Here is a 16673-nt window from a genome sequence, read left to right as displayed (position 1 = left end):
CCATCCCCCACACTGCAGCCAAGGGCCCCGCTCAGATCTGAACATCCGAGCCTTTCTCTCTGCACCGGAATCTCTGAGCTACCTTTCAATGACGTCTGGGTAAGACTCAAGCCGGAACACAGAAAACCCTTCATGCTTATCTTGCAATACTTCTCACCCCTCAAGTCACCTAGAATCACACGCTTTGTTTGCTGATTTATTCAGCAAATGTCTCCTGAGCACCCGCCCTCTGCCGACACTGTTCTAGCTGTTATGAAACCATGGGGACAGGAGGACAAAGAACTCTGCCCTCCTGGTGCTCAGGCATCAGCAGGAACGACACACGATGAACCAGGTAAAGCAGCAGTGCCCGGGGTACCTGGGTCTGTGCTTACAGCCCCCTTCATAAGTAATCATAACCAGCGTGGGCTCAGCCTGGCTTCCATGCAGGCTTCTGTGATCCCAAGCGACGGAGTTAAAGACTAAATGAGACAGCCCCCTGCCTGACGCACAGACCAGTTCCTAGGAATCAGCATTATTACTGTTTTATCCCCAGGGTCTAGCGCAGGTCCAGGGGCTCAAAAGATAATGAATTAATAAAAGGAGTGATTGAATGAATGTGAGAGGCAGAGCAGGGAGGGAGGAGGGGAAGAGGCCCAAGGGAGGGGGGAAACAGGCAGGCTTCTTGTACCCCATCTCTCAGGAGTTTCAGGTTGAAGAAGAAGAAGACAAAGAAGAATAAACAGGAGCATCGTTTTATTAGTGCTGTGCGAGGCAGAGCTGTTTCCTGACTTAGTACCCAAATAAAGCTTATAGGGAAGTTATTAATGTATTATTCCCCCGTTTTTATAGAGCCACCACTGAAAAAGTTGAAGTTGAGTGATGTTTCTAATATAGTGAGAGAAGGCAGATCACTTCAGAGTTAATCTGAAAATAATTAAAACCTCTCTACCCTGTTTGCCAGGAATGAAATTCCTGATGTTCCCAGCGGTGAGCATCTCGGCTTGTCAAACGGAAGAACTGAGAGGGAGCCGGGCTGGTGTTGGGTTCCGGGTGGGGGGCAGCCCAAGTGGCATGAAGGAAGGAGAAGCAGATGAGGAGGGAACCAAGTCTCAGGCGGTGGTTTTCCAAGAGGAAAATCAGCTCGGATTTAGAAGTTGACACAGACAATGAAAACCGGCGGCGAGGTCGGAACTGTATCACTAGGAGGGGTGCAGGAGAAGGCTTAAAACTACGGCACAGGCCCATCCTTTCCCTGGGACCCCTTGATGCACGACGAAGGCCTCCGGCCCAGCACCCCCTTTTCCAGAAAATTCTAACAGCACTTCCCCCTTGAAGACGTGGGCTGTTGGTGTCACTGTAAAGCACTTTATTTGAGAAGCCTATCTTTCAAGTTTTCTGTTTTCCTCTCCTGCGGCAAACGGTCTCTCATGTTCGGGAAGAGTTGGGAGCAGGTGTGAGATCGGCCGAGGAGGGGCAGCGGCCACAACCAGGGGCATCTGCCTGGCTTGGGGTGGGGCAGACACAGCTTCACTGGGAGGCAGGTGAAGGGAGGGGAGGAGGTGAGCAAGTCAAAGGGAAGGGACACAGGAGACGAACCCAGAGACAGGAGGGAAAAAGAAGGGGACTCCCTGCACCAGGGTAACACCTCACACCTCTGTGAAGATGCCAGTCCTTTCCTTCTCCAGGTGCGGGGTGAGGGCACCCCCTGGTGATATACAGCAGGGGTTTGGAACACGGTGTCTTCCTTTGCAAAGCTTTTCCTCCTCCACCAGTCCCTTGAGAGACGGGGAGATGGAGGGGGGGGGGGGAGAACGGAGGGGAAGGGGCGGCGGGCCAAGCCAGCGCAAGGCAAAAAGTAAAGACGAAACCTGAAGAAATGTCAAGAGTGTCTGAAACCGCCTTCAAGGCAAGTGATCGTACTCACAGAAGTTCTACAAGTGTCTTTTCCCTGGTTCTTCAAAGCCCGCTTTCCCACGCGTGGCCACCCCGCGCCCGTGGCTTCGTGGGCACAGCTGCAGGGCGCCCACGCAGACACACTCACCATTCCTTCGCGCCCCCTGGCGGAGCCCTCAGAGAAGACCGACGGGGAAGGGGAAGGCCCGTGCCTCGCGCGTCACCCACAACGACCCTGCTGGCACGGTCCCTCGTTCATTCGGGACCCCAGACGCTGGGTAGCTGTGGTCAGAGGTCCCTGGTGAGCCCGGTCCGGGCTCGTCCACCGAGCCACGCTGAGTACCCGGTGGAGCTCTCGGGGCCGCAGCCCCTTGGAGGACGATGTTGAGGAAGGCGCAAGCGGGGCCAGAATTCTGGAGACCAAGGTTTTACATCTCAGGCCCTGGGAAAGCCACACTCTCCACCTCTGGCTTCTGCAGGCCGTACCCCTCGGCGCTGCCCCACATGGTTCCACGGCCACCTGGCGTTCCGTCACATCTAACGTGGTCCCTCCCGAGAGACTCCAAGCTTCTCTTCTGAGGAGTGTAGGGTGCAGGGGCGACAGCACTGGATTTGAACTTGGATGACCTGAGTTCAGATCCCAGTTGTACAACCTAAGAGCGGAGGCCCAGGGCCAGTGACTTTGCCTCCCTGAGCATCGGCTCCCAAGCCTGTCAATAGGAACATTAACAGTAATGACTTCGTGGGAGCTTCGAGCGATTAGAGTTCACCCCTAAAAGCCTACCAGAGTCGTTGGTGCCGAGTCAGGAACTCACAGGTTAGCTATAATTAGTCCGCAGTGGTCAGTGAGGTTCTTACAGACACCTGCTGGCGTGACCCCCCCCACCCCGTGGCTCTGTGAGGGGGGGAGGGGGGGCCCGCCGGTGCCCCTGTCTGGGGCCAGAACGTGACATCACGGCAACATGCCCTTCCTAAAGGGAAGGCGTTTGTCCTTCAATGGAACAATGACCTCTTGACTCTGCAGCATGGCTTTCTTCGAAAAGCTTCAAATTATGGATGTGTGTTTATTATTTTTGCCTTCATGACGGCTTCCCCAGATGGCTGAAATCAGATGTCATTTTCAATTCTTTGTGCAGAACAGCTATGGCCCCTAGGGGTCGCGCGTGGGTGACCACGATCAGAGGTCACACCTGAACTAGAGGCGGACCTGCCTCCCGGTCAGTGGGCATCGCCGCCCCCACGCACCAGAACGCCCGGGCAGGGGCAGGAGGGAGAGCAGGGCCCCTGAAGCCAAACAGTCCGGGGCTCGGCACCGCCGGTGACAGTTCTGAGCATGACCCGTCACGTCCCCTCTCGTGGGCTCACTTTATTTTGCTTTCCGAATGTGCCAAGCTTCTAGCTCAGTACCTGGAACAGAAACGTGAGTTCCTTTCCTTGTGCTCTACCAACTCCGTGCACCTGCCTCCTCACCGCGTCCATGTGGACACCAGACTGGGCATCTCCAACGAAAGTGCCCCAAACCGAACTCCGGGCTCTCCCCACAAGGGCTCTTTCCGCGGTCCTCTGTCTCACGGTGAGGTCTGCCATGCCACCCGGAGGGCATCCCTTCCCATCACCGTCCCTCTCCACCTCCCGCCAACGGAACATCTGGACGACTCGGCCTTCAAGACCTATCCCTAATTTGAGGAAGTCTTTCACCTCCACGGACCCACCCAGGTCTGAGCCAATGCCCTGTCTCTTCCGGACAGCTCTACAGAGTCCCCTAAATGGTGTCCTTGCTCCCTCTGTCTCTCCAAAGGGCGGCGGATGGTCCATTAACAACAGACACCAGGTCATGTCCCTCCTGCTCACAGCTTCTCCTCTCACTGAGGGGAAGGCGCCGTCCTCCCAGGCCCTACAGATGACACCCGTGATCCGATTTCGTCGGTCCCGCCCTCTCCTGGGTTCACGCTGCTGCGTTCTAACCTCCACCCTGTTCCCCAAACAGGCCAGGCTCGTAACCTCCGAAACTTGACCCTTGCTGCTCCATATGTCTAGGCCGCTCTTCCAGACCCGGGGCGTCCTTGCTTTCCTACCTTCTTCAGGTGACTGTTCACATGTCACTCTCTTTTAGACCTTCCATGACCACCCACCCCATCTGAATGTTACAACACACAGGTGCACCCAGGTGTCCCCACCCCTTTCTCTAATCCCCTAAGAGCATCAATCGCCGTCTCCTGTTCTACGTATTTCCCTCGTTCACTGTGACCCTCCCCTACTCAAACAACACTCACAGGGGTTGGGGATTGGGCTTCTTTTATTCCTGCGACATTCCCCATAGTAAGGAAACTTGCAAGCTTGGTAAACATGATGGAACAGGCAACTCCTGATTCCAGCCACCAGTGGCGTGCCCGTGTCTTCCTGCTGAGGACTGGGGCTCTGACAATACCCCCCTGGTTGCAGCAGGCTCCACAGGGATGTGGGCCACTGATGAGGTCAGGAAGCATGTGGACATGCGCAGGAGGCACCCCCAAAGCTGCCCTCGGGAGAGGCTGAGAAGGGGTGCAAGCCCCGACTCAAAGGCTACTTGCTACGTCTCCACACAACAAACCCAGGGGCGGGGGAGCCCTAGGCACCAGGAAGGAGTCAAGGGTACGCTGATCTGAACAGAAGCCTGGCTGCCGCCCCAGATAACAAGTTGGTCTAAAACAGATCTGGTAACAAGGCCTAACTGCATTGCTGTCACTCGAAGGGCTTCCCGGGGCCGATGTCGCCAGCAATCGCCCTCAGGAGAGGGGCCTCTCCGTCTTGGATCAGAACATTCTGTCTGTGGGCCTGTCCTAAGGGCATCTTCCTGTTCCCCGACTTGGCTTCTAAGTGGTCCAGTTTAGAAAAACAAAAACCACCCCAATCTTGTGCAGAAGAGTGCCACACGGAGCAGAGAAGAGCTTACTGGTTTTCTTTCCACCTCCGTACTTTCTCAGGAAGTCAGGGTGAGCCTGGGCAAAGCTCCGATGTTTCCATCCTCCGGGGCTGCCGAGAGACACAGACGCCAGCGGCTGGCCCTGTCTGGGAGCTCCCGGACGGCACGAACGTTCCACGGCTCAGGTAACAGCGCCCTCGAAACGTTCCTCTGTGCAGGGGGCCCTAACACCCACTGATACAGACCGCGGAAGAGCGAACAGACAAAATGCAGCCGACCCCGTGCTGACCGTGGGCCGCACACTCGCCCCGCCCCGGACGGCAGAGCCCACCAGATCCTCCGGGAGCAGCCGGAGCCTGGCCTTCCCCGGGGACACCTGGGACGAAGCACGAGTCCGCGAGTGTGGTTGCAGGCTGCGGGGCCTCGCTTGCTCTCCGCCAGGCCCCAGCCCGGCCCGCGTACGTGTGCTCTCCTCCGATCATTAGTGACCACCTGTCCCAGTGACTTTGCCGACTTACACGTGTTCGCCAAGGGAGCCGTGGAGCTGGAAATGCAGACCGCGGGCCGGATTTGTCGCGAGCCGACTCTGACGGGGAGCTCCATGCAGGAGGCTGGTTTAGGGAGAGGTCTTGGGGACAGCCTCTGTGCAGGCCCAGGGGAGAAGGCAGGACTGGGCAGAGGGAGAAACCCAGCCGCAGCAAGGCCGTCTCAAGGGCGTGCTCGGCGGATCCTGCAGGATTCTATGTTCATCAGTCTTTGCATGATACGGGGTGCCCCAGGAAGGGGGCGTGGCCACGGGCAGGTGAGTCCCCTCACCTGAGGCCACCTCCAAACAGGGCTGAGCGCTGTGGGCCCTCTGCAGCAGCACCCCAGCGGCTGGAGTACGAAGTCCGTCAGCCCCAAGGGGAATGTGGGCCCCACTGCACCAGGCCCGGCCCTCGCTGCAGGACAGCCCGTGCCCGGCCCTCCTCTGCGGGGCTCTCCCGGCTGCCTCTCTGCCGCCCTTCAGGAGCCCGGGACGCTCTCTCCCCTCCACTGCTCACGCTCCGCCTGACCGCCCGCAGGGACGCAGGTGTCCGCTCAATGAGCACGTCGCTGAAGACGGACTATCAGCACAAAGCTGGAATAAAATACCACCTCATTATTTAAAAACCTGCCCCCAGGGAGTTCTGTTAGATCGGAAAAACACGCAGACACGACGGGGAACTTGAAAGAGATGCGTAAGGAGGCCACACGGCACTCTGGTCTCGGCGCTGGGCACAGCCCGCTTCCCGCCGGGCTTCCCTTCGCCCTGAAACGCGGCAGAGCCAAGCACTCCCTGACGGAGATCAGAAGCTGGGACACACTCCGCGGCGGCACTCCTGCCAAGGACGTCTTTCTGAATGTCCTTACTGACACGGTGCAGGAAAGTAGGTTTTGATCCCGACTAGGAAGGAGTCTGAGGGTCAGCGTGTCTTCTGCGTGATGGGCCGGGAATTCTTCCAATTACTCCAGAGCTAAGAGGCTCCAGGAGGAGGCAGGCAGAGACCAGAGCAGACGAGGGACTGGCCCTCCTTTCCGTGACTGAAGCAGAAACCAAGTGAAATATCCTGCGATTTATGAAAATGCCATCATTTAAAATCACTAAGTGGTATGTCACCTTCAGAGGACAAGGAGTTGTAGAAGAGGTAAGAAGAGTTTTAAACCCCAAAGCCAGCATGCGATTTAAAAAAGAAAACGAAAAAAAAAAAAAAATAAAGAAAAGAAAATCTCACTGCCAAAGTTCTCTCTCGCTGTCTCCGTCTAATACTTGGAGAATTTTTAAAATCCTGCAATTCAAGGACGACATCTGGGGCAAGGCTGTGACGAGCCCGAGATTTCTGCCGGCTTGTCACTGCTCTGGAGCTGAGCACCCCTGCTGGGCTCACGATTTCCCACCCCATCTTCTCACATCCCTCCAGGCCTGGCAAGAGCTGCAGTAACAGCCAAGGAGAAGGAACATCCTGTACAGCCAAACGTACATGCCCGCACCCCTTTTCTCTTTAAATCCTCACCCCGGGATATTCCATTTACCTTCAGACAGAGAGGGAGGGAGGGAGGGAGGGAAAGAGAGAAGCATCCACGTGAGAGGGGCACATCAAATGGTTGCCTCCTGCACTGCCCAGACCAGGGTGAGGATCCAAACTGAAACCGAGGTGCATGCTCTTGACCAGAATCAAACCTGCGAGTCTTTGGTTCACAGGCTGACACTCGAAGTGCTGAGTCAAAGCGGACAAAGAACAAACTACGATGTAAATAACAGCACAGGCCATAGGACATTTCCAAAGGCTCTATCATCAAGAGGCACCCCCACCACCTCACAGGCTTTCTCTGTAATCAAAGCCTCATTTGGTAAAAAGGGAAACCCCACAAATGTGTGTCTCTACAGGGTAAGTCAACGCTCCATCATCTGCAAACAAATACACACCTTTGATCATGATCTCTAACAAAGCACCCTGAAGGGGTTTCCCAGGAACATAGGCCTCACCTCTTCATTTACTAAAAAAATGCAAATTCCAGTTCAAGGTTTTTCAAACGCCAGTAGACTTGATACTCAACCATATCTGCATCTGTCATTCCTTATCCACTTCGTTAATATGACCTCATTAAAAGTTCACCCCACATTAAAAAAAAACGATTACAGTCGGCCCTTGTTTATTGCAGTTAATCAGTTCCAGACTCTACCGCGATGAGTGAATTTCTGCGATGAGTGAATTTCCGCGAAGTAGGATTTTTTACTTGTACAGCCGTCCCTCGCCGCTTCGTGCCTTCACTCTACCGTGAAAGTCGAAGCGCGACGTGGCGAGGGACGGCTGTACGGTTCTTGGCATGTCACACCTTCAAAGACACCAGAAAAAGAAGGGCTACGATTACCTTTGAACTTGTGGAACACGGCCCACAGCTCTGCAATGTCCGTTGCAAAGGTGATGTCTGTGTCGAGGACAATGACCCTCTCCAGGTTGGCGGGAAGAGTCTTGGTCAGGACAAGCTTCATCAGACCGTAAATCCCGGAGTAATGTTTGTTGGGGATCCAGGAAACTTCAGACTGCACAGGGCAGGGGAGAGAGGGAGAAGAAAGATACAAAAATCACCACCTTCCTTTTTTTGCATAAACGTTGTAATAGTGCCTAAGAAGCATCCAATACAAATGTGTTGAATAAATGAATGAATGTTTTCCTCCAGGTGTGTTCATATCATTGGCAGTTTGGCATGTGAAATTTGGGGGGGGGGGGGGAGAAAACGCATCTGAATCAAGGGAGAGGAAAAGCAATATTTATACAATAACTATTACTTGTAAACATTATGCTCAGATTTGAAAAATAACATTTTTGTTATTACAGAAATTGGGTAGGCTTGTAGGAGAAAATAAGAACATACACAAAAGAAGAAATAAACTCTTTAGCCTTTTTTGTCTGCCAAGCTCTTTATTTCACCTTCAATTTTGAATTATAGCCTTGCTGGATTACCAATGGACACAGACACCAGTGTGGTGCAGGGGGTGGGGGGAAGGGACATAGGGAGGGGGGAGGGGGAAGGGGTGTGGGAAGAGGGTGAGGGGAAAGGGGCGAGGGCGGAGCAGGAAGGAGGGTGTCAATGGGAAAAGGAGGACATCTATAATACCTTCATCAAAAAATTTTCAAAAAGAAATAAAAGTACGAAATGAATCAGAGCATATATATATACATATATATATATATATGTTTTGCGAACAACACCTACTTTCTTTCTAGGTAGACATATTTCTTTTAATCATTAAATATTACTACTTAGTGGTATTAATAAAGCTTCTGCTTATCTACTTTTTAAAACTGTCATTAAATCAATTAGTGTTGCTACTTTCTCTTGGTTCTCACACAAACACAGGAGGAGAGACTGGTCATAATCTATGCAACGCCCTTCACCGGGTAACAAGACACACACACACACACACACACACACACACACACGTGCGCACGCGGGTGCCCAATGAGCCCACAGAGGGCCATCCCTGACAACCTCACCTGCTGTAACAACTAATGTCCTACAGGTGGGTAGAGCTGAAAGCAAGTCACACTGTTTGTTTCTACCTGGTACCCAAGGTCAAGGCGAGGAAGAATACACAACAGCAGTGTGATGAAAGCTTTCGGAGGCACGGGTGGCACAGGAAGGGGACTGCGGGTGGGGCCCATCCTCGCTGCATGAGGAGCTGTGTGGAGCCAAAGCTCACCCTCCTCCCAGAGAAGCTGACCTTTGGAATGCGAATCTTCGATGAAAAACGGGGCCACCTTCTAAAGATTCCACACAACAGTCATCCCTGTCCCTCTAATTCCATTCTGAGGACCCTGTTCTAGAGAAATAGCGTCAAATTTAACAACGAGAAACTGACAGCATACTCTACAATCTGCAATGTAGACTAAGATGTACTGAAAGGTAATTTGCATACGATGTTCAAAGAAAAAAGCCAGCTTTAAAATGGCTTTTACTGAATAACCCCTGTATATAATCAAACAACACAGAACATACCACACAAATTTATGCAGAGAAAGAAGAAATAGAAGCACGCCATCCAATTTCTAATGGTGATTATTTTGGCACGATGTGTGATTGACAGATAGATAGCAGCGTGTGTGTGTGTGTGTGTGTGTGTGTGAACACACACATATTTAACTAATCTTCATTTTTCAACATTTTAAAAGGAACTACTACTGTTCTAAAGAAAAACTAACCGATACATTCTTTTTAAAAAAATTGTGCTTTTATTGATATTAGAGAGAGACAGGAAAGGAGAGGGAGAGGGAGAGAAACATCGATCGGCTGCCTCCTGCATGCCCCCACCAGAGATGGAGCCTGCAACCCGGGCCTGTGCTCTGTCTGGCACGACGCTCAGCCCACCGAGCCACACCAGCCAGGGGGCGCTGCGCTCATTTTAAGCACAAGGAGACCTGGTGAGGCAGGAACACAGCCGCTGATTTGGGAAAGCTCTGAGAAAGGACCCCTACAACTCATCAGATCCACTCCACCTCTCAAACCCGGCCCAGAGGATGCGTTCATCTTCAGTTTACTTGAAAACATCATTGCCACTCCTTATTCTCAGTTTTACAATGGTCCTTTGCGTAAATCAGTAGAACGCTGACCAGAAAAAAACCACCCCAGAAACCGATGGACTGAACTATTCACCATCTGTCGATCTCAAGAAAAACAACCTGGAACCCTGGGTCAGAGTCTCTGTCACCTTGCACCTGGGCAGCACGGAGGAGGGAAGGAAACAAACGAAAGTTAAAATCTGGACTCCAGCCCCACTAAAGCTGTGATCTCTCTAAGCCTCAGTTTCTCCACCTATAAAACGGAGGTGCTGCCTACATCACATGGTTGATGTTGAAATTAAAGAAGATGCAAGGCCTGGAGAGCTAGGTGCACAGAAGACCCCCAGGGAACAAAGGCCCTAACTCCCCGCCCCTCCCCCTTGCAGGTGTTCCCGGCAGCCAAGCCTCCTGAACGGCTTCCGCAGAAGGCGGGGTCTCTGGGAGTGGGTCCGCAATACCTCGGGTTCTGGAGTCAGGCACACCTGGATTCAGATTCTGGCCTTGTCCCTTGTCCCACTGTCGACTCGGGCACGTTTGCTTGGACTTTCTGAGCGCCTGCCATTTATAAAAGGCAGCTATTTCTAAGTGCTTCCTGCCTTGTATCAGTCAGGGTGTGGGTGGAAACAGCACACTCCAACTGATAATCTGAGTTCAGTGTAACAATGAAGAACTGGGGCGTATGCAGAACTTAGACACAGTAACACGACTGAGCAGCACCCAGGGAGGGGAAAAGTCGGGGGCCCTACCAACCAGGGCCCAAAGGGCCAATGCCAGCAGCTGCTGGAATCCAGAGAGAAAGCCATATGAATAAGCCACCTGGCAGGACCAGTGACCTTCAGTAGAGGGACATGGGCTTCCCGTGACAATCCCACAGGATGGAACAGGGAAAGAGATCTCAGCCTCTCCCTCCTCCTACCCTCTGATCTGCTGCTGCACAGACCCAGTGAGCTCAGAGATTCGACTCTTAGGTGTCAGCCTATGGAGCACACAGCAGGTGGAGGAGGGAGACAGAGGACCTGGAGGGACTCACCGCATACAACTAACACGGCCATTACATTATGGCAAGACCAGCCCGGCCGGTGTGGCTCAGTGGTTGAGCATCGACCCATGCACCAAGAGGTCGCCAGTTCGATTCCTGGTCAGGGCACATGCCCAGGTTGTGGGCCATATTCCCAGTGGGGGACATGCAGGAGGCAGCCAGTTGATGTTCTCTCTCATCAATGTTTCTCTCTCCCTCTCCCTTCCTCTTTTTAAAATTAATAAAGAAAAAAAAATTATGACAAAATCAAAGCATGACACCTCATACATAATAGATGCAAAATGCATATCTTTGGGAGGGCTGGGTGGGTGGCTGGCTGGCTGGACAGACAGACGAACAGAGGGTTGAACGGCACAAGCAGGTGAGTGATCTGTCTGCAATTCCACAGCAAGCAAGAGGCAAAGCCAGGGTTGGAATCGATCAGGAGGTCTGCAGTCTTTCCCCAAACCATGTTATCCTCCCTTCGGAGTTCATTCCACCTGCGGCCTCAGGACTCTGAGGACTTCCCTCAGCAGTGATAAAACTCCTCCTCACAAGAGCCGGCCTGAGAATTTGCCGGAAGCTTGGCAATCGTTGGTCCCTGCTGCACAGACACGCCGTGTCATCGGACCCCTGATTAAGGTACTCATCGGAGTGGGCCACCCGCAAAGCAGGAGCTTGGCGAAGACAGTACCGGGGCACTGGGTTCCGCCGTCTCATTAGGTTGCCCCTACTCCTGGACTTATTTTTAACACACGGGGGGCACTTGGCTGAGCCTGTAGGAGGACTACAGGAATAAATTAATCTCAACATGAGCCCAGGTCTGAATGTTGCCCCAAGTCCCCAACTTAATACATAATCAATTAAGTCAGAGTGTGCAATTAGAGGTAAAGAAGAACTCAAAAGAGTTCGGAAAGAAAACGACGGAATCTAGGAGAGGCAAGAATGTGTGGTAAGAAGCAGATACATTGATTACAAATGACTCATTCTCTTAGAAGTAGCATATAAAATCCATCCCGTCCCCCCGCCTCCCTCCAAATCCTGAGATTCCTTCAGGTGTCAACTTAGAAGGCACCACCACCCCCGCCGCCACCTCGGGGCTGCCCCAGGCTGCGCGCGGGCTCCAGCCGGGCTGCTAGCCTTCCTTCCCCGCAGTCCGTTGTCACGCAGTCCGTTGTCACGCTGTGTCTAACCTTGCTGGCCTCTCTCCACTCTGGGCTGGAGGTCCTGGAGGCAGGGATGATGTCATTTTTACCGTGGTGACAAGTTATTACTCAGAAAACGCTTGATGAATATGCACGACTGCAGAGTTCAAAGGCTACCTCGGAGCTTCTCCGCCACTAGGAGCAGGAGCATCCGCAACTGCTCAGGGCCGGGGTCAGCGTGGTTCAGTGGAACAGGCCCGGCTGCCGGAGGCTTTGGTGCCAGTCCGCTGAGAACAAGTCGTGTGGCCTCAGGCAAGGCAAAGAACCTCCGGGAACCTTGGATCCCAAATGGGACAGCATGTCCTGTCCTTGGTTTTAGGAGGAGGAAGTGTGGGTGGGGCTGGTCACCCAGGCAACCTTTGGGGCAGTCTCCTGGTGCAATCCACACTGGTACTGAGCTCACTCCCACGCACAGTAAGTTTCCATCGGACCAGGGACACTGCCATCGGGTCAGTGGATGGAAGACCGTCCCCTAAGGGGAGGTGCGAAAACCCACAGGGCACCATGCAGACTGACCCAGGGCCCTGGCAGAGCAATATCCTACTTATGTTCTTTATCATTATAAACACACCCAAGGGTTCCTGTAATTAAAATGACAATAAAAGTGAAAGTTAGGCTTATTTTAATGGCCATCTTATCCTTGCGATGGCTGTTAATAATTCTAAGCAGCATGTTCTAAGATTCAATTAGCCAAAGTGCAATTGGGCTCAAGAACACCAGCAAATGCACTTACCTGAAGGAGCATACACCGGCCCAGGTTTTAGGGTTTCTATTGAAAGGGGGGGTTCGTCTTGCCACAGCTGCCTGTTCCTTGGGGGGTGAACCCTGAGAGGAAGTTCTGCAAGTGATGCCGGGGTTCATCGGCTCTGGGTGGCCCCTGGGAAAGGCACAGGCTGTCGGAGCAAGGCGGCCCCATGAGTGGAGGCCGGGGGCTGGGCAGAGGACACGGCCTCAGGTGACTGCTCAGAACCGAGGGCCTGAAGGAAGCTGAGGTCCAGATGGTGATGCCGGTTCCTGACCATCAATGGACAAGGGAACACCTGGGAAACGGCTCGTTTTATCCGGTCACGGTGTCATATCTACTTGCAGAGGTTACTTCCAGGAGACACGGGGCTGCCCCAGCAATGGTAACGACAGACAGGGTCATCCAGCATTTACTGAGGGCTCACCGGGGGTCAGGCAGAGTGGCAGGAGCTTTCTGTGGGCTGTACTACTACCCCTCCCAACTGGTCTAAAGGCCAGGCGTTGTTATCCCAACACAAAGTTCGGGGATGAGGGCAGAGTCCTTCCACTCACCCCAGCTCTCATGCCCCCACCCCAGACATCTTCCCCTGACGTGCTGTTTCTCTCTCTCCTTCCCTTGGCTTACTCAGACGTGCCCTCCACTGCCCGGGGTACCGCACTGTCTTCACCGGCCCCGCCCCATCCCGCCAAATCTTCACTCTTCCAGCACTGCTTCCCATGGCGACTCCACGCAAAGGCCTTGGACTCGGCCATCCTGGCTCCTGAGTCTCTGGCCTTACTGTTCTTGTCTGTAAAACAGGGATGATCGCAGCACATCCTGCCCCCTTCCCAGGAGGTCCTTCTACCCCTAGGCTGGAAGTTTCCTCCTCATCCTGGGAATATTTATGGCCCAAAACAGATTTCTGACCCATATCAATATTTTCCTGAGGACTACAAATCACCCTGACACCTGAGAAATTAAACGAGAGAGAACTCATCCTGGTGGCAGAATGTTCGAAAAAGCCACGTTGTTGCTGAGTGGTCATCTTGGCAACCGACACGTGTGTTCAGAACAGCACAGTGGAGAAATGGAGGCTGAGGGGCTGGGGTGGGGCGGGGACTCTGGGGGACAGGGCACCCCGGAAGGAGTGCAGGCTTGGGAGTCCACTGGCCGGATGCCAGACCCGGACCCCGCCACCTCTCCACCGGCAAGGCATCTCCCTCGGCCTGATCTCCTCACGTAAAGAGAAAACATAAAATAAGACATGCTGCATGAGATTTGGAAAAGCACTAAACGAGGCAGGGGAACGGAGGCCCCGGCACGTGCTAAATGCATTGGTAAAGGCTCGATAGTGGCTTTTAAATTGGTTACCAGCTTGTGCTCCGGAGCCTGCCTGGGTTTGAATCCTGGCTCCGTGGCTCACAAGTTGGGTTCTCTGGGTAAGTACTCAAACCTCTATGGACCTCAGTCTTCTTCATCTGCAAAATGGACACACACAGAGCACACATTCCACAGGACTGTGAGAACTCTGGTGCTCTGTGGAAGTATTGGCTCTTGTCGTTGATTGTGGATGTTATTACTAACAGAGTTTAGAGTAACAGAAAAGATGAGATTCATATCTGTTAGCGAAAACCATCTGCATTTGTATTCACCGTCGCCAGCAAAGGAAACTCCAGCTCAGCTCAGTTGGGGTCATGCAATAAGCGTTTGCGAAAGACGCGCCAAGGACCAGGTTGTGAGCAGGTCGAGGGACCCGAGTCCGTGATGAATGAAGACGCGGATGCTCCTGAGCAGGCCATGGTTGAGGGGAGACTCGGTGTCCACTGCTGCGTGAAAGGGACCTCAAGACCCCGCAGCGTAAAGCGGCAAAAATTACTTCTTATCTCACTCAGTTTCTATGGCAGGAACTGGGGAGTCTGTTAGCTGGGAGGGGGTGCGGTTCTGGCTTGGGGTTTCTCAGGAGGTTCCAGTCGAAACACCAGCTGAGCCTTCAGACCGGGGAATGTCTGGGACCCGCTTTTAGGACCACACATGCCTGCAGCTGAGGCTGGCTGTCAGCAAACCTCAGCTGGCCGCATGGACCCGCCCACAGGGCTACTTAACTGTCTTTACAACAAGTTGGCTGGCTTCTCCCCAAGTGAGTGGTGGAGAGAGAACAAGACAGAGGCTGGGACGTCTTTTACGTTAGTCCTCAGAAGGCTCACGGTGCCACTTCTTCAGCGTCTTGTTGGTTACAGAGGTCAGCCGTATGCAATATGGGCGGGGAGCGGACCAGAGCGCGAACACGAGTGGAGGAGGATTCCCGGGCCGTCAAGGAAACTGGCTACTGCACCTGTCACTCTACGATACAACTGCGTTATGATCAGGTCAAGCGCGTGTAGAGCAGCGGTCCCGGGGAAGGACAACGACGGGGGAATGAGGGGCGGGAGGAATCACTCAGAGATGTCTGTAGGAGATGAGCGTGACTTTGGCATTGAAAACTGAGTCTCTCAAATACTGGCAGGAAAGGAGAGGTGTCCGTGGCATCATTTAAGACACAGGGATATAAATAAGCAACCGTGGGTGTGTGTGGAAAATAACCCCAGTGGGACGGGCTCAGGCGCAGCCTAGAGCTGGGAATGACGATGAAGGTACACACAGACAGGAAAGGGCAAACGCCGGAGACCACTGTGAGCCAGGCTAAAGAGAGGTGGACAAGACCTGGAGAGACTGGGAGGAAAGAAAAAGGTTTCATCAGCACAGAGACATCACCTCATATTTGGAATATGTTCTAGAGACCCGTGAAGGACAAAGATGAACCAAAGGCACTGAGAGGCAGCAGAACCTGAGGGGATGCCGATGAAAATGCAGATTCCAGGGTCCTACACCCAGAGGTAGTGAGTCATCAGGTCGGGGGCAGGGCCCAGAAATCTGTCTTGTTCATCAGCACCTCATGTGATCCTAAGGTCAGATGTCCCCAGACTACCCACCCAGAAACTCCAAGGTAGGAGACACAGGAAGCACTGTATCTATCCAGGTCTTGGTGACCGAATCATTTACACCCGGATCGCCAACCAGCGTCCTGCTCAGAAACAAGACATAAGACAGCCCCAAGCTTAAGTGGCCCCCGTGACCTTGACACGGTTGGCTGCGTGGAGAGAGAAGACCTTTCTCAAAGATGATTAAAAGAAAGTGCGGCCAGAAGGTCAGGAGCTCTTCAGATAACCCTCAGGGTCGGCGTCTGACTGCCGAGCCACGAAGGTCTCCTGGCTGTCCCTCTCTGTAAACTCAGAAGCCCCATTTCAATGGGAGCCGCTCCGGGTCAGTGACCACAGTTCTGCAGAGCCAGCATCTACAGGCGGGGTGGGGCAGAAGTGGGTTTGCGCAACACGGTTTATTCTTGTATCATGACTTATTCATTATTGCATCGCTTTCCATACGAACGACTGGAAACCCACGCCTGCCCCCCCCTGTATTTCACATCTTCCTACCGGGGAAACTCGGAAGGAAACCCTGGAAGAGCCCCCACACTGGTCTGTACAGCTGACAGCAGCCTACACGGAGCGGCAACGAGCATTTGCTCAGAACACACAACCCGTGTCTCAAATAAGTCAGCTGGCTTCCCCCTGACATGCTCATTATTCAGAAATCTACTGAGACACCATCTTCCACGAGCAAAATGAACCCTAGAATGACGACGAAGCCGCAGCGAACCAAGAGGAACATGATCATGGATCTATAAACTCATTCCTCATCTCGGTGGCCACAGACCCCTGCCCCTCACGCCCGGCACGCAGCATCCCCTGCTTAGCTTTGTGCGCCGGGGGCCTGGGCGCGGGGCATTCGCACTTCGCCGGAACGGCCCTCAGCACTTTGTGTTGTGAAATGA

General features: G+C 53.4%; 1 protein-coding gene across 1 annotated transcript in view; it reads right to left on the bottom strand.

Moving 5' to 3' along the window:
* The window catches only part of LARGE1 (LARGE xylosyl- and glucuronyltransferase 1), a 478500-nt gene that overhangs the window by 190141 nt on the left and 271686 nt on the right, over nucleotides 1-16673 (bottom strand). Inside the window, exon 6 of the mRNA XM_036252192.1 lies at nucleotides 7670-7841. Coding sequence (XP_036108085.1) covers nucleotides 7670-7841 — 172 coding nt within the window. The remainder of the gene's footprint in view (nucleotides 1-7669; nucleotides 7842-16673) is intronic.

This window comes from Molossus molossus, unplaced genomic scaffold (assembly GCF_014108415.1).
Source record: "Molossus molossus isolate mMolMol1 unplaced genomic scaffold, mMolMol1.p scaffold_m16_p_10, whole genome shotgun sequence".
Taxonomy (NCBI): Eukaryota; Metazoa; Chordata; class Mammalia; order Chiroptera; family Molossidae; genus Molossus; species Molossus molossus.
This window is presented reverse-complemented; position numbering and strand designations above follow the sequence as displayed.